The sequence below is a fragment of the Urocampus carinirostris genome, chromosome 14 (assembly GCF_059441175.1).
Source record: "Urocampus carinirostris isolate Australia breed hairy pipefish chromosome 14, RoL_Ucar_1.0, whole genome shotgun sequence".
NCBI lineage: Eukaryota > Metazoa > Chordata > Actinopteri > Syngnathiformes > Syngnathidae > Urocampus > Urocampus carinirostris.
Window position 1 is genome coordinate 13,988,969 of NC_142362.1, and position 25,996 is coordinate 14,014,964.

General features: G+C 36.4%; 2 protein-coding genes across 3 annotated transcripts; both read right to left on the minus strand.

The window, feature by feature from the left end:
- Positions 1-286: 286 nt before the first annotated feature.
- Positions 287-11,369, minus strand: hoxd3a (homeobox D3a). 2 transcript variants are annotated; one of them, XM_088352527.1, is made up of 4 exons: positions 11,016-11,369; positions 8,326-8,385; positions 4,542-5,127; positions 287-3,081 (listed from the first exon to the last, which is right to left on the minus strand). In XM_088352527.1, the coding sequence occupies exons 3-4, from the start codon at positions 5,017-5,019 to the stop codon at positions 2,348-2,350; spliced, it is 1,212 nt and encodes a 403-aa protein (XP_088208653.1). In that variant the 5' UTR covers positions 5,020-5,127; positions 8,326-8,385; positions 11,016-11,369; the 3' UTR covers positions 287-2,347. The 2 variants fall into 2 exon arrangements, with proteins under 2 accessions (XP_088208653.1, XP_088208654.1); XM_088352528.1 differs by lacking the exon at positions 11,016-11,369 and adding an exon at positions 10,243-10,349.
- A 2,160-nt stretch (positions 11,370-13,529) lies between these two features.
- On the minus strand, positions 13,530-16,114 carry hoxd4a (homeobox D4a). The gene is made up of 2 exons (XM_088352530.1): positions 15,376-16,114; positions 13,530-15,142 (listed from the first exon to the last, which is right to left on the minus strand). The coding sequence occupies exons 1-2, from the start codon at positions 15,782-15,784 to the stop codon at positions 14,841-14,843; spliced, it is 711 nt and encodes a 236-aa protein (XP_088208656.1). The 5' UTR covers positions 15,785-16,114; the 3' UTR covers positions 13,530-14,840.
- Positions 16,115-25,996: the final 9,882 nt, after the last annotated feature.

Sequence of the window (25,996 nt, forward strand, 5' to 3'; positions counted from 1 at the left end):
GCGCTACTTTTATTTTAATAAGCACACCGTTGGTGTTTTAAAAATAATAAAACGTCGATAATATCCGGGGGCTTTTGTATTTCACGCATTGTATTCGCTGCTGTCTCATTTATCGATCCACTTCTCCTTGTTTGCAAATCCAGTTGTGCTCAATTGGCCTCCTGCTAGCCATCAAACTAAACAATATATTACATTTATAATCCTATTCATATCTGCAATAAAAACACACTCCGGCTCGTGGAAATAACACAGTCAAGTTTGAGCACTTTATTTACAAAATGTCCAACACAATAAAATAGAACATTTCGATATCATCGGGGTGTGGTAACGACAAAAGACAATGAGTAGAAAAACAAAAACAAAATGACATGCTGGTGTGTACAATAGTTGATACTCGGATAGTCTACGATTTGCTTAAGGTTCTTCACAAGATTAACCATGGACACATAGTGGTGCTTATACACTATAAAATGCCCCATTTATCCCGATATACAATTCAATTTTTTTTTTTCAAAGACCCTGTTTTGCCATCAAGTGCACTGATCTGTCCAATCTTACAAAAAAAAGAAAACACACGTATAAATACTCGCTTATAAACGATAAATAATGTGCAATCAATAAATAATAAATATAAAACGATTATTCCATAAATAAATACGATCATGAGGATGACCTAAAAAATGGTCGTTTTTCACTACTGATGAGTTTCTACCTTCGTCATCTACTTCAAGTCAAATATGTAGTCCAAAATGCGCATTGCACTTGATATATTTATATATTTAAAAAAGGACAAAAGGAAAAGTCTCACATGTTGAAAAAAAGACACATTAATAGTTCATATCAATACTGTGGTGGTGATAATGCACGTCACTCGCTTGGAGTTATAAGTGAGGTAAGAAAAAGGAGCGTCGCCCAACCATGACGTTGGATTTTGGGCCAAATCTAGTCCATTATAGACATAATTTTATACTATTTGAAAATGACGTCTAAAATTGGGTTGTATTCAGCCAATCAATCGTCAGCCAAATGTTGCCCAATATAGGTCATTGTTGTTTTTATGTTGTCTATAGTGGTCCAATTTTATGAAGGAACAATCTTGCCATTTAAAGAAATAAATGTACAAATATCTAGTCAAATATGATATATAGAGAAATAAACACATACTTGAATCATGTAATACCTAAACGTTTGACACAAATGCAATGTATTCAATTATTTATGCATTTTGTCATTGTGTTTTTCATGATTTTACTTTAGTATTTATTTTCTGGTGATTTTGTTGCGTATTTTTTTTTGTCTTTTGCCATTTTGTGGTTCATTTGCTCTTTTTTTCTCTTTTATTTTGTCATTTAATTTGTCATGTATTTTGTGGTGTATTTTGTCTCAACAAAATGTTATTCAAATGAAGGGCCTGGTGGTACCGGCTGAGCGTTTCACCAATAGTCGATTCGTTTATCACATATCAACTTAATGGGTGTAAAGCTCACGCAACAGGCCCCCCTCCTCATTTGAGTACTATTTGATTGTAACAAAATTCATGACAAATGACGAAACACACACAAAATAAATGAAAAATTAATAAATACTGAAATAATTACATACAGGATAAAATTAGTAAATACATAAACGTATGACAAATAAAATAACTCATCCTGAATCGGGTTATTTTTTAATACACAAAAACCTAAAAAAAAAAAACCGTAAAAATGGATATAGAAAATGTGTTTTTCCTTTTAAAAAGCCCCCTGAAATCAGTCGGTCCTTAGAAAAAAAAGCAAACAAATGTGTTGTTGACCCCCTAAACTTGCACCGATCTGGATAAAATATTTTTGGGAATAGAAAACCACCCAAAAGAGGGCAAATTGTCTGTCGAATATCTGAAAACGTGTTGTTTTCATCTAAACAACTTGGAGAGGTGAATTTTTGTTTGCAATGTATAACCCCCCAGGAATGTTCTCATTTTGTCGCCCACCTTGGGTCAAATTGAGCCACTTTGCTATAAAACAAGGGTGCCTCAAAATTGGGTTACTTTGACTCAAGGACAACATATGTGTTTAGTCATGTAAACATGTATATACGTGAAATATTTATGTTTTAATTTATTTATGTGGTATGTACATGTATTTGTGAGTATATTTATACATATATTTTTACAATTGGCAAGATTGGTCCTTAACAGAAATTTAGCCCTCCAAAAATTGTCTCTTATTGAAAAGGACGCGTTTTACTTTTCAACCAAATAATAAAGTCTTTTGCACGGGACCCTGTTTTTTCCCACCCAATTTGTTTGCAGAGTGGGGACGTTATTTTTCACACACGCACGCACACACGCGCACACGGATCCCCACTACAAGTGCGTAAGTTTGGGGGCTTCCTGAATCCTTCCCTGAGTGGCTTGATGCGAGGTGAGGTCCGTGTAGGTGGGGTGGGGGTCGCAGGGTCCGTGGTGGTGGTTTCCCGGGATCTGGGCGGCGCAGCTGTAGTCCACGCTGGTGGACGACGGGTGGGGGAGGTGACCCAGGTTGAAGACGGGGCCCGAATCCACAAAGTTGCCCCCCACGTAGACCGGGCTACCCTGCAGGTTGGCCCCGGCGAAGGTGGCCCCTGCGCCGCCGGCGCTTTGCATGGCGTGGTGCTCGTATTCGGGGTTCTGGTAACGCTTCTGCTGCGGCATGCAGCCACCCAGGGGGGCCGTGTAGGCGGCCAGGCCGTACATGTTCTGCTGGGGCTTGGCGAAGGGCGGGGGAGAAGGCGCATCGTAGGCCAGCTGGCCCGTATAGCCCATGTGATTGGCCCCGGTGAGCGGCGGGCTCCGGTCCGGGGAGTGCCCCAGGGGAGAGTGTGCGATCCCTTTGGATTTCTGATCCTTTTTGTACTTCATTCTCCTGTTCTGGAACCAGATCTTGATCTGGCGCTCGGTCAGGTTGAGCAGGTTGGCCATTTCCACTCTGCGTGGGCGGCACAGGTAACGGTTAAAGTGAAACTCTTTCTCCAGTTCCACCAGTTGTGCGCTGGTGTATGCGGTTCGGACCCGTTTGGAGGCGGGGCCGCTTGGGCTCTTTTCATCGCTCACCTCACCTGCTGGAGAAAAAAAAGCCACATTTGTTTCATTTTTCTTTCTGCAGGGCATCTCCAGCGTTTAGTGTAATCAAAAATAATCAGCAGATTATATCAATACTAGAATAAAATTTGCATTTTTTATATGAATCCGATCATTTACACTGGCAAATAAAGTAAATGTGTTAATTATTTGTTTTTTACCTTACAAAAGAAGTTCGTACTGATACATAAATCTTAACGTTTCACAATTGATTTCTTGGTCAATTCAGGAAAAAAACTATACATATGTTCATCATTTACTGCCATCAGCAATCGTTTTGCCCATTCGTATCATTATTTTTACTACAGAATCAAGACCAAGAAGTTAGTTTAAGAAAATGCAACACATTTTTATGATTTTACTACATTTTTGTTTGTTTTCTAAAATGATAATTGATTGGATATTCATTTTATTGTACAAAAAGTCAAAGTTTAGTTCACAACTTAATATAAGCTAAAATATCTCTCAATTTTACAATGAATTTTTTCAGATATCATTTAATTTTCCCTGGCCTCTGTTGTAAGTGCAATAATAATATGTTTAAGTCTTCTTTTTATTGCACAAAAAGAAGTCAAACGTGGTTAATAAAGTACTTAAAATTAGCAAAAACATATGCAAATTGAACAGTATTTTTCTGTTTTTCTGAGTTTTACTTATCTTTATATTATATTAAAAAAATGATTCGATTTGTTTGTATTGTAAGATAATTGAATCAAAATCTAAAAAAATAAAAATTGCTTAAAATAATCAACCAGATCTGGAGATTCAACTAGATTTTATTTCTGATTTTATCACATAATGATAATACGAGTAAGTGTGACTTTTCACGTGAGAAAGTTGAGTAAAAATTATGTTGAATTAAGGAAAAATAGTACTTTGAATGAGTTTTAGAAAGAAGACTCTTTGGAGGGGGTTTAAAAAGACATCTCAACCTCTTTTAGAAACAAAGCATGCACTGTAGTATTACCATTGAATTATTGTTAAAATTGACTCTTTAAGCGTTAATTTAACACGGTATGAAATAAAGGCTCTGGGGCCAGGTAAGGTCTGATTTTGAGTGTGCCTTTCCTTGATTATGTTTGTTTAATGTATGGTTTGGTCAAAAAATGAAAGAAAATAAATTAATTGAACAATAACTTTTTTTTAAACGACCAACACTCTGGTCCATCTAAGGCACGCAGTAAAATAAACAGTGTTAATTTAGCAGTCATTACATGGACTATATGTTAAATTAACACTTAAAGAGGAATATCTACCTCAGTGACTATATGGTTCTTATCTACCCAGTGTTAAATTAACACTGGTTATTTTACTATATGTGCCTTAGTTGGACCACATTGTTTGTTTTTATTATTTGGTCTTGGTCACACTCTCTCTACATTGGAGTCCATCTGGCCCCCGAGCCTCTCTTTTATCACCCTGCCCACTATTTCCATCCTACCTGCAGCGGGGCAGTTACTATTTGTCTTCTGCTTCGCGTTCTGTCGAGTCTCTTTCATCCACGGGAAGATCTGCTTGGTGAGGGCCGGGGACGCCTGGCTGCTGCCCGGTGGGGGCTTCTTTTTCTGGGCCGCACTGGCGTTGGATCCCGGAGAGGGAGGCAGGGGGGCTTGCTGCTGCTGTTGCTGCTGCTCAATATTTGACGTTTGACTGCTACTGCTGCTGTTGCTATTTGTGTTATTATTATTGTTGTTGCTGCTTTGGCTGCTGCTGCTTTGCCGCATGCAGTCTGCATTCAAGTCGTTTTCTTTGAGGGTTAGGGGCCTGACAGGGGTCTGGATGGGGCACACGGGGCCCTGGTAGTCTGCATCGATGCTGGGCGCCGGGTAGGACTGGTGCACATAGCCGTAGGAGTCAGCCTTGGGGTACGTGTAGCCCCCGAAAAGTCCGGAGTTGTCGTAGTAGCTTGCTTTCTGCATTTTTCTTATTTATTTTTTTTGTTCACTACCCCCCAAAAAATCAGCAGCGTCTCAATGGTGTTTTTTTTCACGTGATTGGTCTCCCCCACTTGTTCTCCAGTCTTTCATCTAAGCACCCCAAAATACAGAAAAACATTTTAAAGGTTAACAAAGAATATTTTGAGTCACATCGCTGCACTCGTCTCTTTTTTTTCTCTGTGCACAAAACGGTTAAAATTTAACTCGTGTCCCCAAAAGCTTCTCTGTGGGGCTTTGGTTCGAAGCTGAATCAGCATTTGACACCACAGTACACAAAAGCCTGACTGACAAAGAGCAACCGTGCATTGTTCAACAAAAAGGGGGAGAGGGGGTGTGCACGGGTCTTAAAATATACTGTTAATATCAATAAATAGAATGTATGATGGAGGGAGGAAGGAGGAGTGGGGCTTATGTAGGCGTGGGTCGTTTGTCTTTTACCTTGCATAATCGAATACCATGCAGATGAAACACAAAACGCGATGACGTCATAATAAAGCATGTAAAAGGAATATTCTTTCGTATGTGGTAATTATATGCTCATCCTGACGTTCTTTTATTTCATTTTGTCGCTAAAGTCTATTTAACGTGTTTTTTCTTGAAAGCCATGTCCACTACATTGTTAGTAAGGACGGTAAAGACTATTCTTATCTATTTTTACACATCGTCCCAAAACACTTGCACAAAAACGGGGTAAAATTAGTCATACGAGTCAATTTGACCCAGTATTTTTTGGGCAGCCTTGTTTTAGAGCAAATTGGGTCAATTTTACCCATGGGAGGACTATAAAACAAGAATTTACCTGGGAGGGTTTACATTTCAACAACAAAAAACAACAACAACGAAATTTGACCTAAATAGCTATTGAAGTTATCAAAATACTGTTATTACATATTGTAAAGTTTTATGGTTTAGGGTGTATTTTATATTAAAATACAGTATATATTTTATATGCAGACGGTTTAAAACAAGTCAAAATTGGGCCAAAATACAGACACATTAAAAAGAAACGAACGACCTATTTTTTAACAAAGGATCCAATTTTGGCCTAGTCTTGTACAATGTGCGCAAAAATGTGTGTTTTCAAACAAAAGAATCAAATGATGAGTTATGTTATTTTAAATACATATGTTTTCACTGCTTATTTGATTTTATATTATTTTATTTAGCATAAAAACCTTGTGTCAAATTAACCCAAGTGATGGATCGGTTCACGCTTGACCCACATTGGGTAAATTTTAACCCAACTGTTTTTTGGACTATTATTTTCCCTTGATTTTAATCTGGAAGCATGCCTACGATACTATCCAAATATTGTGTGAATAAATTCTAATGATTTTCAGTGGTGGTAATTGCCACGGTGACGTCACGTCGTAAATATTAAAAGAAGGCCGAAGTGTATGTTGGTGGTAGATCGCTCGTGGTGCTGCATAACAATTGCCCCTGTCACTGTGGAGCGCCGGGACAAAATTTATGAGCGCAAATGTGCACATACACACACAACACACACTTACGCAGACACACACGATGCACATTGCACGTTGCACTCCACTACAAGTGCAAAACAAGCCAGCGTGGGTGGAAGCCAAGGGAAAGAATTTCACACGGTGCCGAACTGCTTTTTAAAGTGGACACTCGTGCACTGAGAGCATTTATAGAATAATAATAAATCGTAATATCGTCGCTTTTCCGGAAAAAAATGAAACCTCGTCTACGCAAGGAATACTGCTAAACACTAGTCGTTCTTCGTATTGTTCTGTTGACTAGCGGTATCTTTTGTTTTATTTTGTTTTTTTTTCCCCTTTTAGAGCATTTGGGGTATTATTAACCTATTTATAATCGCATTGTCGTGGCTGCCTCGTGAAAGAAAACGTATCTACAGTTGTTGCTTTTCTTTATTTTTTTTACTATTTTGCCTCGCCAGAACAACAAAAAGGTTATAAAGGTGGAAGTAGAACAACAAATAAACTGCACCAGAGAGAGATTTTATGATAAATAATAATACCCTAGGATACTAATACAACTTGTAATTAATATATTTTATGTTATTGGTTATTGTCTAACTGTGCCTCCCCTTGTTTATTGTGTTGCTCTACCAAGGCATTAAGCGCCTCTCTGAATTAATAGTAGACCATATTATGTCTTTGTCATTAGAAACCAACTTGCAGTTCTTTGTGTACTTTTTTGCTTAAAACATTGTCAGAAATTTAAAAAAAAGTCAAAAAGGACTACAATTTTATCAACAACAGTGAATATTTAAATTGAACAAACTACACAAGAAAAATTATGTACGTAAACAAATGCAAATAATGTACTCTTAAAGCCAAGTCGTTTTATTGTTTATTGTCGGACTGTACTTTTGTTTTTTGTATATTTTGATCTTTCAATAATTTTGTATTATCGTCTTTGTTATGGGGGAAAAGCGCATCTACTGATTTAATGTGTTCTTTTTTGTTTCAAACCATATCAGAGATACATTGTTATCAAATTACATCAAATAATGAATTTTAAAACTCAATAATACGCACCATTGACAGAATATACGTAAAAAACACGAATAATAGCAGAAACTAATCATTTCTATTGTTTATGTCTGGCCGTATCTTTGTTCTTGTTCATTTTTTCTGCCTTTTAAAGCATTTGTAAAACAACAATTCATCACATTATCGCCATTATCAAGTGAAAAAAAACGTATATTTTAAATTTTTGCTTTTGACAAAAGAGTCGAAAATGACCACGTGACAGCTAATAATGAATCTCAAAATTGAATTAACTGCAGTAGAGAAGTTACTTAAATATAAAAACTCGTTTTTGTTGATTATTGTCTGATTTGTATGGTGTTTGTTTGTTTGTTTTGATGTCTTTTGATGCATTTGTAAAATGATAACTAATTGTATTAGTGTTGTCACATGAAGTAAATCGTATCTGCAGTATTTTTTTTTCAGTTTTTGCCTTGAACATTATCAGAAGGACAAAGGAGGCGAAATGACGAACATCAACGTACACTTGAATCACATGTGAGCAGATAATTCATTTAAAATGGGATTAGTTGCACAATAGGGATATATTCCATACAAATTCTCCCAAAATACTATGAAAAACACGCTTTTTTTCCATTATATTGTTTATTGTCTAACTGTACCTTCCCTTTTTTTCTTTTTTTTTGTAAGCGAATAATGACATTTCCATGCCTTGTGCCTGTTTAGGTCATCGAAGGTTCACTTAATGCTGGGAACAACAACAACAAAAGGCTTTGTTTGTTTCTTATGGGGTGTATGTTGTGTTACTCACCAAAATATGCACAAAGGTGTGTAACGTCCTTTAAACTTCCATCACCTTTCCCGGCACCACCTGAAAAACATAATTGCATTCCTCACTCATGCTTTTATAATAATTGTATTTAAAATTATACCAAGCTGTCACGTGATGCCTTCAAGCCAGGGGGGTAAAAAAAAACCGCGTGTGCAGTTTTTAAACACAAAGAAGATATTTAGCAGTCATAAGCAGTTTTTGGTGACCTTTTAGGTCAAGATGCTTTTTGAAAGATGTTTAATGAACAACGAGGAGCTGGCCCGAGAAGGTTTAAGTAGAAATGTTGCAAAGCACCGCGGCTTTTTTTCGCATGGGATTCCCAGGTTAGGATCATTCGTGGAAGCAGTGCCCGATCGGATCGTTCTGGGCCACTCCGGGCGACTAGTCTCGGACATGTTAGCCTATTCAAAGCGAAGTGTTCCTCGCCTACGCGCCTGCTACGGTAAGTTTGTTCCAGACAAAAGGGCCCGCCTCTGTGTAGGCGAATATTAGCTCCGCAATGGAGTCTGAGGGAAATAGGAACAAATTTTGTATCAATAATAACAACCCATTTAATTTCCGCACGGGTTATCCTTATTATATGGTCGCGGGGTAGTAATAACTAATAATTCAGAAATAAATAAATACATTTAAACAAAAAAGAACCTAATATATTTAATTCAAATGCATATAATGATAAACAGTCATAATTTAGCCCACCTGTTGTCTTCGGGTCAAACCTACCCGGCACTGTGTTGTTAAAAAAAACAGAACTTTTTATAGATCCTAACGGTACAATAAACAAAATGATTGATTCACAATTATGTGTTAGGTGTACAATAACGTACAGCAATGGTCCTTAAAATGGAGGCAACACGAGGATTAAACAATAAAATGAATTTGAACAGAAATTATTTGAAAATAAATAATTTGAAAAATAGAATGTGATGAATCTCTAATGATAACTGCCCACCTCTATTCCATTTTTTTCTTACAGGAAAGACGTATCCAAAACCAAAACAAGAAAATAAAACCTTACCCAAAGGAACATAGGAAAATTAAATCAACGAATATATAAAAAAAACAAGAAATATAATTTATTAATACTACTAATACTAATAAAGAAAGTAAAAAAATAATGAAATTTAAGAAATATAATGCAAACATGTATTAAGATACGTTAACTAAAAATCATAAGAAATAAAACTTAACAAAACATTAAAAAAACGATTGATACAAATATAGAAAGAAATCAAACAAATATAATATGAATAATTAATACAAATATAAAAAATGAAAAAAAAAAACAATTAACCAAACTAAACAACCACAATCTAAACATTTATTCAAATACGTGCATTTAAAAAATAAATTAAACAATAAAATAGAAACTGTGTTACTACAAGTAATAAAAATCTAACTTTGGATTTTTTTGATTTTTCAAACATGCTCAATTCAATCAGAAATAGAAATAATCAAACTAGTGGCAGATATTGTACAGCCGCTACAAAAATCGAAACGGTTTTTCTTTGTTAGCGCTTCTTAAACACATGACTCTCTTTTTTCTCTCTCTTTAAACAAAGCCGCACAGCTCAAACCACATAAATCACGCCGAACGCCATTGTGACGATAAGACAACAAATTAATGTGATTTACGATCCACGACTCAAAAAAGAAGAAAAGTGCCTTCTACTTTTCCATTTGTGGCGGCTCTCGTTAGAAATAAGCTCAAAAAGTGCACCGGCTTCCGTCTCCATCATATTTGGCTATTTTCCGCCTCCTTTTTTTGCATAAAAGAAAAGTTATTTTGCAGCAATGGACCTGCAGTTGCATTCACTTGGTGCTTTTAACAAGACGTCTTCCGCCTCCAGAATAAATCACGATTGCGTCAAATTAACCTGCTTGAAGGTTCCTTACCTGTGCGTCAATTCATCATTTCACAAAAAAAATCGGATAAATCCTTTAAATCGTTTTCGTGTGCACAGAATGCCGTCCTAAACCCGATCTTGCTCTTTTGCAGACATTTCCCCCTCTACGCCTGAGACAGTATTCCCGAAAGAAGGCATCGAGGACTCAGCTACCAATAAAAAGCCAACATCGGGTATCCTTATTTCTGTGCAGCAAGAAGAGGAAGAAGAAGAAGAAAAAAACCCTTGCTGACAATCAATCAGCAAATGAAATAGTTGCAATTGGAGTGTAAGACCCCCGTGCAGATTTGGGGGAGCTAAACAGTAGAATATTCGGATGGTGGAAGGAGGGGGCGAGCTTTATGATGACAAATAAAGGCAGTGCCCTGCGAGATGCGAGCATATTTGTCCACGTGATTTGTTCCTTCCTCCACCTCACACTCGAAAAAAAGGATGCTTTCTTTCACCCCCCCCCCTCCCCCCATTCACAAAATATCCACGATCTGAAAACATCACGATATTTGCCACGATGTGTCAACGAGGAAAGCTGCTGTTCCCATCACTTACACAAAAAGATTTAGCATATGTTCACAGGGTCATAAAAGTGAAAGATTTACAGTTATCTCCCACCCTTCTCCCCTCCTCCCCTCCCTTTTCTCACCCTTTTCACTCCCTTGTGAGTGATTTACAACCACGCGCAAGTGTCGAACTATTTCCAAAAGAAAATCTTTCCCCGTGCATTTACATTCACGTCCACGATATGTAAGAAATAATCGGACCTACCCGAGCATCCATCGGATCGGATGTGTCGCTCCAGACGATGCTGTGCTGCTTAGAAAGCTATTATCGCAACACCCCCCCTTACACCCCCCTTTTTTCTCGGGAAGATCTTTTCGAGGGTTTTTCAAGTCTAGATAGAGTCCCGGCGATTAATGACGACGCTGAGCTTCGAGGGGGGCGCCGTAGAGCTGCATTAATTATCGCGATGGTCACGTGATCTGACATAAAAAGGGGGAGGGGGCTTGCAGGGATATGCTGTCAGAGTGGATTTTTTATCCCCTGTACACCTCCCCCCTTTTTCTAAAAAAATAACGAAGAGGAGGTGTTATTAAGGGAGAATCAAATATGAGGAGAAAGGATGCGCATGCACGCGGGTGTCATTCCAAATGAAACGTCGTCTGCGCACTCGGCTGCAATTTATTGGTGTGCGCGCATGTAGGTCAGAAATGTGTAGTCCAATCACATACTTTTGCCGTGCAATCATGGAGGAATATTTATTTGAGGGGGGAGGGGTGCATCCAACCTGCATCTCCGGTTGGAGTGATGCGTTCAAGGACATGACTTTGATTTGATTTGGAAGGGGGTGCTTGCATGGGTTGCATAGAAAATTTGTGTAGGATGGGGGGCAGTAAGTGTGGATTCCACATGTCTTGTTCGAGGCCTTTTGTGTGATATCGATATGAGCCGAAACAAAGTGTGGGGTATTTTGTGGTATAAGTTTGATATTTTGTGATTAATGTTTTGTTTATTGTGTTATAAATAAATTCATATGATATTTGAAATATAATTCAATGCAATTCATGATGACAGACTCCACGTGTGCACTAAAACGTTTGAAGCTAACTGAAACAGAACCTGTGATAATAAAATGATGTATTTTTTGTTTTTTTTATTTTTTTATGTTGTACATTTTTAAGTGCATTTTGAAATAACAATTTAAATAAACTGGCTGGATTTTTTTTCTCATATCATGAAAAAGTACAAAAGGTATTTGTATACATCAAGCAATTACAAGAATGTGGCTTTGAGCACAACATTTTGTCAACGGTTTTTACATAAAATTGGCTCCTATTTATTTATGAATTGATTTGGTTATTCATTTATTTTGGAATTTATTTGTAAAAATATTATCTACACGTGGTGCTGTGTACAATAGATTATGTGCCATTATTGTTTATGAGCTTGCTCATATTTGTTTTATTAAATCAATTCATTTTCTCATTATTTCGGCTTTAGTGTGTTTCTTCTCTACAATGCAGTTTTGAGAAAGCGGTTTGTGTTCAACTATTTTTGTTCTATTTTTTGTACAAAACATTGGCTTTTGTTTGTCTGTCCATGTATTCGTTCATTTTTATATATGCATTCATTTATTTATTCTAACAAAGATTAGAGTCTTCCCTGCACAGCAATTGAAAGAGTGTTGCTTTGTCTACGCCATTTTTGGTTGGGTCTTTGTCTGTAAAAATGGGGTCAGGCTTATTTATCTATTTACTTGTGTATCTTTTTAACCATTTTTTTATTTTTTACGCTGCAGTTTGAACACCATTTCTTTGTATTCATCAGCTCTGATGCCGGTATTTTACCCAAAAAGTGGTATTTATTTCTTCATCCACTACATATTTTTTTCCTTTTTTTAATTCGAAATACATTTTCATTTTCGCTACATTGCTGTTTCAAGAGGGGGGCTTTGTCTACACCAATTTTGGGTGGCGTCTTTGTCTGTTAAATTGTGTCAGGTTTATTTATTTCATTATTGACTCATGTTTTTTGTTTATATGCAGACATTTTAAGCCATTGTGTAGTTTGTGTGAAATACACAATAAATCTACGAACAATAACGATGACAATAAACACCGTTATCATAAAAAACATTCCGAATAAAAAAGCATGACTGTTTGATTAATACAAAAGTGCATTTTCTTCACGTGCTTCAATAAAAATATTGTTGATTTTTTACTTTATCGTGGATTGCAAATTGAAGTCCTTCATAAAGAATTCGATTTACCTTATAGGTGTTTATACTTAACACAAATCCCTGCAATAAAGTTTTTAAAAATACTCAATTTTTTGGTATTTTTTATCTGTGTTTTGTGTCCGTTGTTTCCCAAAATATAGGTTTACATTTTCGAAAGAAATGGGAGGAAGGTTGTATGGACAGTATTATTTGAAACTCAAAAGAAAAAAAGGTTCCACTTATCTCCAATTTATTGTCACGACAATCAAGTCCATTAAATTATTGCATTTCAGAAAGAGACGGTGTTCAATTCATAGTTACCCCTGAAGCATTTTCATCGTCGCTTTGTGTAAACAAATCCTTGAAAGGAGAGCAGCCAAAAGGTGCGCATGTGGCCGATGTTTACGAAAGCACCTAGGGCGTCTTAATCAAACACAACACCAATTCTAACGAAAACTAATTGAAAAATAACGTATTTGATAATACACATTTCCCTCAAAGAGGAGAAATAAAACGCATCTCTGCTTCAATCATTTAAATGCATATTCAGTAGAAATCTTTATTTGTTTGCAATATACTTCTCACATCCCGATGCACAATTACAAAATAGAAAGCATGTACAAAAATAAAACCGGTAAAAGACATTGTGTATATTGACGAAGATGCATCGGAACATCAGATATACTGTTGCCTATTTTTGTAGTTATTTTTTAAGGGGATTTTATAAGAACTGCTTTGTAGAAATCAGGATCGGACTCGCTTCGAATGGAGTTGTCGAAAAAGGGAGAAAATGCAGCCGGTCCGGCCGGGTCAGGGGGGTTTTGGGGGTCATCCCTTGCGGCTTGAGCGTGTCCCCTGGATGAACCTGCACCGACCATCGTCTCAAATACCTCCCCGGCAAGCCCTCTTCTTCTGGGCCTTCTCTTGTCTCGTCAGACAATGACGGCTTTACGACAAAAAAGGCTCAAAAAGAAAAAAAAAGAGAAAAAGAGAAGGCGAAAAACCCGTCCATTTTTCTCTATCCGACGTGACACCACTATCGCTTTTTATACATTAAACTAAGACCCAAACTGGACACTAAGCCATGCACGAAATATGTAGATTACAAAATGAAAGTAATTCGTTTTGTCGTAAGTAAATACGCAGCTTTCTTTAAAACAAATAAATAAAATTCAACATTCTCCTAAATATTCTAAATATTTTAAAAGAACTCAATGCCATGCAGTAATATTTTTTCAAGAAATCGGCATGACAAAGAAGGGATAAATTGTACACAAGGAATGTAATAAAAACGGGCGAAATGTTTTTTTATATTACAAAAATAGTACAAAATAAGTTAAAACAAACAAAAAAGGAAGGGAAATGATCAAAGTGTGGATTTTTCCTCAACAATATGTCGCATGATGTGTCATTTGAACGAATTCTTATGCCACATAAAGCTTAAAACGGAGAATCCATGAGAACGTTATAAAGGTACCGCAACTCAAAATATAATACTTTATAAAAAAAAGAGTACATAATAAGTTAAACAAAGAAAAAAGGGACATTTCAAAAGCGTGGATTTTCCTTCAACGATGAGTGTAGGTTTTTTGTTGTTGTGTAATTTTGACTAATTTGTAGCAAATACATCTTAAAACTGGGAATGCAAGATGCGATAATGCACAAGGCACCCCACCACTCAAAAATAATACCGCATCAAAAGAAATAATACAAAAGAACTCTCGAATTCGTAGCGCCTTTTGCAGGTAGTGCGTCAAACCCCTCGGGTTGCAAAATACTGATCTATTTTTCAAAGTCTCAGGCTCAGGTTGATGTTAAATATTTCAAAAATAATAACGTTTAAAAAAAACAGTCCATGCAATTGAAATCCTTGTTTATAAAGACGTAATATCTGCAGCGTGGTTGTCCTTGTGGAGGCTTTGGAGGTGGCCCGGATTCGGAACCGACCTGCCTTTGGTGTTGGGTAGTTTGTGATCCTTCTTCCACTTCATCCTGCGGTTCTGGAACCAAATTTTAATCTGCCGTTCGGATAGACTAAGCGTATGCGCAATCTCGATCCGCCGTCTGCGGGTCAGGTAGCGGTTAAAGTGGAACTCCTTCTCCAGCTCCAGAACTTGCTGGCGAGTGTAAGCCGTCCTTGAGCGTTTTGGCTCGGAACCCGTGTAATCCGGATTCACTGCAATTGAAAAAAAATGATGGTTTTTATTCAGGAATGTGAAAAAGTGGGTTATTTCTGTTATTTGACGGTTTAAAGGAAAACAATACGCGTTTTAAATGTTCCCCTGTTTCAAGGCCTGCTCCCCCTCACCACCCTCCCTCCCAGCTATCAAATTTACGACTCGTGTAATTGTCAAGGCCTTTTTCAAACGCTCCCATAAACATCCCACTGTGTGATTTCCAGAAGCTTACCCGTAGTGACGTGCACTTTCTTCATCCAGGGGTAAACCACCGCCGGCTGCTTGGTTTGGACCCCGTTCGGACTCTTGGCGTTCTGTTGACCGCACGTCCTGGCTCCGGCCATGCGCACTGCATCCCCCGGTGGCTCCGTGCGCGCACTGTACGGACTCGCTTGTCCGGTTCCGTCTTGGACATGATCCCTAGGCTGCAGGGAGTTCTCCAAATCTCCGCAACCGAACCCTTGCTCTGTGTAGCCAACGCGTGGGTAGATAACCGGGTGCGTAAAGTCTGCGTCCTGCGCGGGATTGAAGTAGTCCGGACCCTGGTCGGGGATGTAGTTATTCTGAGAATATTCCTCGCAGGGAGGAAATTTGGGGTCCACATACTTGGAGTTGACCATATACGACGAACTCATGGCCATTAATTTGTGAAGGTAGAAAATACTAATTTTTCTCCAGTTGTCTTTTTTCCTCCCTCCATAAAGCCCTCCTACTTTGGTGTCAACTGAATAAAGTTAGCGGACCATGTGACTGCGCGGGCCAATGGAGGTGACGCAGCTGCTCGCACGGGTAAACATACGCGTAAAGAGAAAATTTCATCCACTCCAAATATGCCCCCCTAATTAGACTCACGGAGGGGCAAAAATAAACCTTCAAACATCTGGAGAACACTAACCCCGGAGAGAACAAGACTTCTTGATACCACGAAGAAGAAAAATAGAAAGAAGAGTTACACAAAAACTAAAGCTCTCGTTGAAAGGCGACAAAGAAGAAGCCCCCTGGTATAAAAGCAGAGTGGGGACAATTGATGGAGACTGTCTTTGTCAAGGAGGAGAGGGGGGACATGGGGGGGGTCATCCAAAAGTTACACCAATCTCATCCCTTCATCTTGCAAACAATTGGTTGCCTCTGGGAATCATTCATTAAACAAAAAAGGCGGTGGGAGGTGCGCATGCTCAGTGTCAGAACACAAAAACTAAAATTTTGTCAAGTCAAAGAGACATACAGTGAGTTAGTTGGTTATTTAAACAAATAGACTAAAGCAGTTTAGTACTCATTCACTGCATAAAGCAACTCATTTGCTCATTAATTACCACAGGATGATTATTAGTAATTACTGTCTACGGAAGAGAAGCTCCTCACCTTAACCCCAACCCTATCTGTTTACTGATTTCAAGATGGACACATGCTTCCTAAATAACTTTTCCTGAATTGAGAATACATCTCAGAAATCTATGAATTCCCCCATACAAATGAAATTTGAAATATGATATTGTTTGTTTTAAACTGCTTTACTAAATAAAGTACAAATACAATATTTTAGCGCACAGTGTAACATCAACTCCAATTACATTACATTACTTATCTCCATAATTCCCATTTTCATGATGAAAAACGCTATTATTCCACAAAAAAAATGTTTTTTTTTACGCAAAGGTAACACAACATGTAATACTAACAGATTTATGATATTTAAAAAAGAATACTCTTTAAATAGTTCTTTATTAACCCACTGTGGGACAATTTTTGAGCACCCGGAAACACATTTCTTGTCAGTAACAATTCTTGTCAGTAAGTCTTGTCAGTAACAATTAGCATGTTGGCCTACTAGCATAGTGTTCTGCCATGGAATGTTGAAAGCACCATTTTTTCTCCTTTTTTTCCCATATGCATTCTTTATTGTTGACAAATGGACTCAGTTCATCCTAAAAAGAGGAAGTCAACGGATCGACGATTTTTCATCGACCATATACTCCCCTAGAATCGAATCTGTGACTGAGCTTGCATCACACAAATTCGGTTCTACAGGGTATATATAGACGACGGTAGGCCTTCCTCACAACATAACACGGAAAAAAGTCATTCACTTTGCCTCGTTTGGGACCAATCTAACCCCCTGCTCCACCCCAAAGACTTACTTCCTGTGTGTTTTCCTGCAATTTCTGCCCTTTGCCTGTTGATAATGACCCACATATTCTGGCTTCTTCCTCTCAATTAGAAATGTCAAGTTGTGGGAAAAAAATGTTTGTCTTGCCCTGAGCTGAAGTTGGAATATTTTACGAGAGTGTAAAAATAAATAATCCTTGAGCAAGAATCCTCTGTGACTATTACAATATAGCTCACTTTTTAGCGTCAAAGTTATTTTATTTTCTTGATGTTTTTTTTATATTTTACTGTTTGAATGGGCATGTGTTTAAAATCCCCAGAATTATACCATATTCCTTTTCATCTTTGTTACAACTTTAAAGTACATCATTATATGTTTATCCTGTATGTCACGTATATTCAACTCAATTCAATTCAATTCAATTCACCCACCCATCCATTATCTACACTGCTTATCCTCAGTAGGGTCACGGGGGTGCTGGAGCCCATCCCAGCTATCCTCGAGCAGTTTAATTCAATTCAATTCAATTTAGTTCTATTCTATTCTATTCTATTCTATTCTAGTCTACTCTATTCTATCGTGATATTGAAGAAAAAAATCACAATTAACAGTAAAAATTCTGTAACAACTAAACAAAACAGAGAATTCGTTTCAAATATATTCCATTCTAGTTAAAAAGAAATATAACCTTCCATTTCTTGTTAAAAAAAACAACAACAATCAATTTGTACTTAGAAACCAGCCCCATAAATGAATACTAGATCTACATTTCTTTCCGTTTTAAATAAATCCAGCTGATCTCCACACACGTTCAACCCCCTTCTACCACTTCCAAATAAAGCGAAAAATATTTTTCAGATCTCCTGACAGCTCAATAGGGGCCACGAGTTGACCAATTCCCTTTTTTACCATTAACTATTATCTCAGTGGCAGCTACTGCAGCCAAGCGTTCACTCTTGCTGATTAATTATTGTGCATATAAAATAAATGATGTTTTTTTTTCTTCGATCCTTTCGTCATATTGCTTGAAAAAAATATTGGTTTGGTTTAATTCGTAATGTTATAGTATGTGTTTGGGGTTCACAGATCTGAAAACAAATAGAGGAGGGGGAACGAAATTACGTATTTATTGAAATTTGAAATACAAAATCGGCACAGAATTATCTTTATTAGATTATGAAATGATATTAAAAATACAAGAGAGGAGTCCACATGTGTGGTTGAGACAACCTGACCCGATTTTCACCTCGCCCAGGCCAGCCAGAACTTGAGACGGGTCAAATCCGAAAACAAAGGAATAGTACCGTCAGCGTTTTTCAACGAAACGCTCGCAGCAAGTGTCAGCAGGGAGGTCCAAGTTGAATATTGTCACTAATAAAGCGCGTTCAACGTCTCTAAACAATTTTAAATATATCGAAAAATTGCAGTTTCACATTTTAGTTTGGTATTAAATGTCATTTTGTTGGTTAATTTGGCGTAATTATGAAGATTGTTGCACAAGGCCTCTTTTAGCCCAAAGTCATTATATATATATATATATATATATATATATATATATATATATATATATATATATATATATATATATATATATATATATATATATATATATATATATATATATATATATATATATATATATCCCAAAGTCATTATATATATATATATATATATATATATATATATATATATATATATAAGAAATAATAACAAATGTAACACAATTGTGATGGTGACTAAGTACAAAAAATGACGCCTCAAAAAAGGCTAGTGACTAAAACAAGAACAAAAAAACATAAAAACTGATTAAACCCAACATGTTAAAATTTTACGATATACAGTAATGAATCTTGAATCTCTATTTTTAGAATACAACGCAAGTAAGGGCTAACAAGTATTTGACAGTCCATAACTTCAAAGTATTCAAAGTATTCTCACACAAAATTAAAATGTTTTTAATTTATGTGACGATTTAGATGATTGACTTAAAAATGTCCTCTATTATATCAATTTAAGAAATCAAATAGTACCCTAATATGTATTTTGGATGAATATAGTAAAGAAGATTACAATATCAAGAGTTTGTTTGGGTATTATATATTATAGGACTCAGTAGAGATTGATATTATAAGCTTGAAATGTTATTAATTTGTTTTTCTAAATTTCTTTTATGGGGTAAGGTTCTTTTATTTCTTGTTTTGATTTTTCCTCCCAGCAAGGAAACATCGATAATGGGTTCACTGACAGGGACAGTGTGTATTATTTAGCACATGTAGTGGTATAAAATAATAATGATAATAGTCAACAGTATTTTAAAAATGTGCACAAACAGCTGCTAAGTGAGCAAAGAGAAATAGTAGTTAAAAGTATAATGTTAAACTTAAAAAAAAAACAAATACTTGAAATATGCACTATTAGCTGCTAAACTGGCCCAAAAAAATCTATTTTAGTTATCAAATTGTGATACTTAAAGAGACATTTTCAACGCATCCTACTGGTAAAGAACAAAAAAAGAACAATATTTAAACAAGAAAAATTTATACTACCCATCATATCAACAGGCATTTTTTTAAATACTCGTCAAGAAATATACATTTATTTTACATATAATGAGCCTCACCTAAAGAAGGCTGACATATTGGCCCGTCATCTTGTTGCTACGGGTACCCAAAAACCCCTAAAATTGCAAGGCAAAATATGACAGATAACATGGTGAGGTTAGGTCACTTTGAGTCTCCGTAGATTGTAGTCTTCCTTGTGCTTTTTAGCACTCGTTTTTTTCGGTTGCACTATACCATAGAGTGACATTTAAAGGTCAAATAATACACATTGTGCTTTTAAAAGGCTCGGATTCAGTGCTCTGGGTACATGTTTATGTATTAAATTATACTATTTTAATGCTGGTTTTGCAGATTTTTGTTTTCTGTTGTTATTACTAATGTTTTTTGCCGTACCTACAATGAAAAGTCACACAAAGTATACATGGATAAAAGCGATCACAACATCGTTTTAAAGTAAATCCAAAAGGAAAACAACACATAAAACAATCAAGCAATCTTGCGACCCTCCCCTACTGCCCCCCTCCAGTCTCCCCTCAATTTCCACGCAGGAAGCAGATGTTACGTCATACAGCCATGCAGCAAATGATAAAAGGCCGTCTTACCGCATGTGCAAGCGAGCGCACGCGTATTGCGCGCCGGGGAAACCGACTGTGTTTTGTCGGCGTCCGTTGCGCACCCACGGCCCACGTTGTCCCCGCAATCCACGCAGCCAACGCGGCCGAGCTTGCTCCACTCGGTCCATCTGGAGCCCCTCTCCGATACACAATGCGCATTATATTTTGTCTTGTCAAGCCACAGGCCATAAAGCAAAGTTTAATGGCGTCACGTGTTTCCGAGCAGCCACTCACCAGGCCGCGCAGGACCATAAATAACCCCACAAAAGTTGCACTTCCCCGGGAATGGCTCATGTCAGGCGGGGGCACGGAGGAAGGAAGGAAGGAAAGAAGGAAAGAAAGAAAGAAAGAAAGAAAGAAAGAAAGAAAGAAAGAAGGAGAGAAAGAAAGAAAGAAAGAAAGAAAGAAAGAAGGAGAGAAAGAAAGAAAGAAAGAAAGAAAGAAAGAAAGAAAGAAAGAAAGAAAGAAAGAAAGAAAGAAAGAAAGAAAGAAAGAAAGAAAGAAAGAAAGAAAGAAAGAAAGAAAAAAGGAATAAGGACGGGGGAGGGGGGAGGGGTTTATGGGTGGCGCAAGGAAGGAAGAAAGGAAGGAAGGAAAGGAATGAGAAGGGAAGGAGGGAGGGGTGGGGGGAAGGAAGGAAGGAAGGAAGGAAGGAAGGAAGGAAGGAAGGAAGGAAGGAAGGAAGGAAGGAAGGAAGGAAGGAAGGAAGGAAGGAAGGAAGGAAGGAAAGTAGGAGTGAAACACTACTCAGGTTAATTTTCATTTTCAGGTTGTAAATTTTCAAGTCACTGAAGACCTTCTAAAGCACTTTACAATGTGCTTTACACTTACTTATCCACACTGAGTCACACAATATATTATGAATTAATTATTATTTATTATTGTTATCTTAATAATATCATTTTAATTTACTTATTAGAGTTGCTATTATTTTGATTTGCTCATATTTGTTTCTTCTGTTGTCCTATTGCTAGTAATAATAATAATAATAATAGTTATTATTATTATTATTATTATTATGATTAGTAGTAGTAGTAGTAGTATTAGTATTATTATTATTATTATTATTATTATTATTATTATTATTATTATTGTTTGGATAATAAAACCCAACTAGTCATCTAAAACAATATGTATCATAAGGCTGTAAAAAATATGAAATGGCGTTTTATGAAAACAATTTTCTGCAGTTGTACAGATTTTTTTTTCAAATCTTCTTTATTTCTTCATCATTACTCTAATTGCTTCCCCTATAATTTCATGACATATATAACGAGATAGGTAATTTTCAATATTATTTTTGTATTATAATAAAATTCTATATATCATATATCAATATCTTAATATATATATATATATATATATATATACTTAATAAAATCACCAGAAAACGTATCCTCATTAATAATTTTGAATAAAAAAATAATGTAAAATATTCATGATTTTTATCCTTTACTAATATTCTCATGTTATATAACCTCAGTTTATATTTTTAGTTTTTTTGATTTCATAAATAAATAGTAGTAGTAGTTGTTGTTGTATTATCATAATTTATATTAACATTATATTTGTTATCAATATTATTCATGATTTGATTATCACTGCTTGAGGCCAAGATTTGGCAATGTAGCAATTGTCACTACTGTTGGCAGTAGTACTCATGATTTTAGTAGTATTTTAGGAGTATCATTAGAAAAAGGTTGTACAGGTACCGGGACCAGTAATAGATAAAGTACAGAACAGCAAAAAAATGTACCATTGCTAAGCTAGTAGTATTAACTGTCCTGCTATCGCGTTACTAGAAGTAAAAAGGACAATAATCAAAGTAGTTAAAATAGTAGTACAGTATACTTGTTGGGGTAGCAGCAGTTATAGTAAGCAAATGTGTTCAGTGTCAAATTTTAGGAAGTTAAATCAAACAAAAGCTTGGCAAAAAGTAGGCAAGAAGGTTTTTCGTATACTCTGCCATCTAGTGGAAGAGTATTTATCTCTTTTAAAAGAAACATGTCAATATGTCATTATTAAATATTATCATTGATAATAACAAGTGAAATGAAGAACACCTGTCTGATGGGAAACACCTTAAGTGGGTTAGTCCCGCCCCTAAACCGTGACGTCATTCAGGTGGACTATTTAGACATCAGTGAAAATCAGGATAATGATGTTTTCAGTCACTTAAGTAAGTCATTTACTCCTCACTTAAGATAAATAATTTAACTTTGTACATTCACACCATGTATGAGTAAATCAATGTCAAATTGGTAAACAAAAACAGCTTAAAGTAAAATAATCAAGCATAAGCAATCACCCTCAAGCAGACGGCAAACCGAAGCAGTCACGTGGCGTAACCCTTGGCCAATCAGAGCGGGGCTCCTCTGTCAAGCAGACTGACTCTTGGGCAACACCGCCTCCCGCTGGAGGATGGAGTACTGCACTCTTCGCCCCCTCCTATCACCTTCCCCTTATTAGAATTTAACTGATACACCGAGGCTTGTAAAACAAGACCTTTTTTCGCAATTTGCATTAACTTTATTTTTTTTTCGTTCACTTATAGGATCTATATATTATTTTTTATTTGTCTGAGGTTGAGTTGAGTCACTAATATGGTCCTGCGCGTGACTTAATTTACAGGCCATTGTTTTACCATTTGCATGTAAAAAAATGTTTTACATGCACAAAAAATTAATTAGGTATGATACTCGGATTATAATTAATATGAGTAAAAATATTTTACAACCAAATTAAAGTTTTAGCATTTAATAGAAATAAATTGTAATTTGTAAGAATATTCGATGTATTTAATAGCACATGAACTTAAAGGGTATATGTGAGAAAAATAAAAGCTAGAAATGAAAGGATTGTTTGGATTTTATAGCCTTGTGGTCTGCGTCTACTGTCTGAGCCTGTGCAGCCTCCATTTTGCCGCATTGCAGTAAGGCCGTAAATACTTTCGCAGCTGCCTGTCAGGCCACACTGAAATACTGTCTTTGTTCGCTCAGTCCCATCTCCAGCAGCTGAAAAGCAGCGAGGATAACACCCAAACGAGGAGAGTTGCATCATGGGAAGCAAAAATGTCATTTTCCTCGGTTATTTGGACTAAAACAGCAACATAATTCCAATTTCTTAATCATTTGCATGCAGAAGTAAGCTTATCAGACAGAAGCAATCGATTGTTCATAGAATATCTTTTTTTTGCTTGAGTAAAAATCTATGCACGTATACGTACACCAAAAATCGTTATTATTATAATCATTATCCATCAAGACAGTTACTACAAGCGAATAGCATTCATCACCCCGCTCGTGATGCAACAGGGAGCTGTCAGATTCCCAACACATGCCTTCGAAAAACTTACCAACGGAAAGCAGATAATCCATGGTTACTCGTCGATGATTTCGAGTTGATTTTCGGAATCGGCAACCAGACGAGAGGCGAATTTTGACAGGAAGCCCCCGCTGCGTCCTTTCGCTTTGCAGAGGACGTAGAAGCAGAATGAGGTGATGGAGAAGAGGAGGGGGAAGTGGGTAGGAAAGGAGGGGCGCTTTGCTTCTTGCATGGGAAATGAGCATGAAGACGTTTGCAGCCTTCCACACATGACCAGCAACATCCAATGGCGCACCGAATGAGCTCGTAAAGGCGTCGGGTGCCAAGTTGTAAATTGTACTCTCACAAAAAAAGGAATTTGCACTGCAGTAACTCTTCCTTTTTTTCTGTTTTTTGGGGGCTGGGGGATAGGCAAGATGCGTATTGCTTTTGTTCTAACTGGGCAATGCGCACCAAGGATTTATGAAGAAACCAAAATTATAATTCTCCGTACCCGACGTTTTTAAAAATTCGTCAACAGAGAGAGATTAGAATATACAAATATTTCCTTTATTAATGATTCAAGGGATTCTATATCATATAGTGAATTACACAAACAGATTTTTTTTTAATCCAGGTTCTCCTCTGACTTGCTTCCCAGGTTGGATTTTTTCAAAAAAAGGAAGTTGCACTGCAGTGACTCTTTCTTTTTTGGGGGTGAGGGGGATATGCTTTTTCCTTTGTTCTAAGTTTGCAATGTGCTCTAAGAATAAATGAAAAAATAAGAAATATAACCGTCCTATACCTCTAAAAAACAACATCTGACAATTAAACTGAGCAGATTGAAATATAAAAAATATGTCCTATATTACTTTTTTTACTGATGAAAGATATTCTATATAATGTAAATAAATAAATGTCCTTTATTTTGGTTCTACTCCAGTACAACGAGATTGGAGGGCTTCTTTTAATGCAAGACGAATTATAACAAATGCAAATAATGTAAAAAGATACATATATTTAAAAAAAACGTTAATTTCACATCACACAAAAATAGATTTAGTTAGATTCTATGTTCTCTTCAATCTTTTGCTTCCCACATTAGAATTTTCCACGTTGTATAGTAAAATAGATGTTTTTTCAAACGAATGACATCGTGCTTTTATGCACCGTTATTTTTTCGCACTGCGGGCCTTTGTGTGGGTGTTTGTGAGCATGCGCAAGCCTGTGCCCTTCTTCTCTTTTTTCCTATTTTGGGGTTAGAATAGTAAACTGGAATTAAATGTAGATAATAACAATACCATTATACGTTAAACACTAGAATGTGATTTTAATAGGCAAATGATTTTGTTTTTTAATCAGTTTTTAAGTTTTTCAAGGCTTATGACATGTTTATCCTGGAGTGCCGCGTCTTATCTTCCTGTGCACAATGCAGGCTACGTTTTACTCAATGACAACAAACAGAGTTCTATTCTTTTCTATTCTATTATATTCTATTTTATTCTATTCTAAAATAATTAACCATTGTACAAATAAATACATATTTTCCTCATCCTGACCAAAAATGATCAGCACCTAGAAGGTTGAACTTGTTTATTTCGTTTTTTGTGTTTCAGGGTTTAAAGACGTGGCCTTTATAGTGCGACGTGATTGTTGCATCTAAGTGAGTGTGTTTGTGTGCGTGCGTTAGTGTGGTAAGGATAAGCCATCTTGGAGGTGAGCTACTGGAGCTCAGAAGTTTTATTTACTAGCGCAATAAGGACGTGAGCAGGCGAGCCTTAGTTCATCTACGTTCTCATTTTTGTCATCAGTATTTGGTATTCTCTCTTTATTTTATCTTTTTTTCTAATTCGAGTACATCCTTTGTTCTTTACCTGGCTCATTTATTTATGTAATGCCTGTGCTAAGTGATTGCTATTTCAACACTGATTGGTTAATGGAAGTCACATGGTGCCCATGCCTTGGATATAGAAGATCATAAGATCGTTATGTAATTATCTTCATTGTTGTCAACACTGTTTGGTATTCTCTCTTTTTTATCTTTTTTTATTCGAGTACAACCTTTGTTCTTTGAAAAGCATGTACTAAGTGTTTGCTATTTCCATGCTAATTGGTTAATAGAAGCGACGTGGTCTTCTAAAAGAAGATCAATATAAGATATCTATGTAATTATTGTCATTGTTGTCAACACAGTTTCGTATTTTCTCTTTTTCATAAATATTATTTTTATTCGAGTACATACTTTCCCATTCTTATTTTTTTGTTATA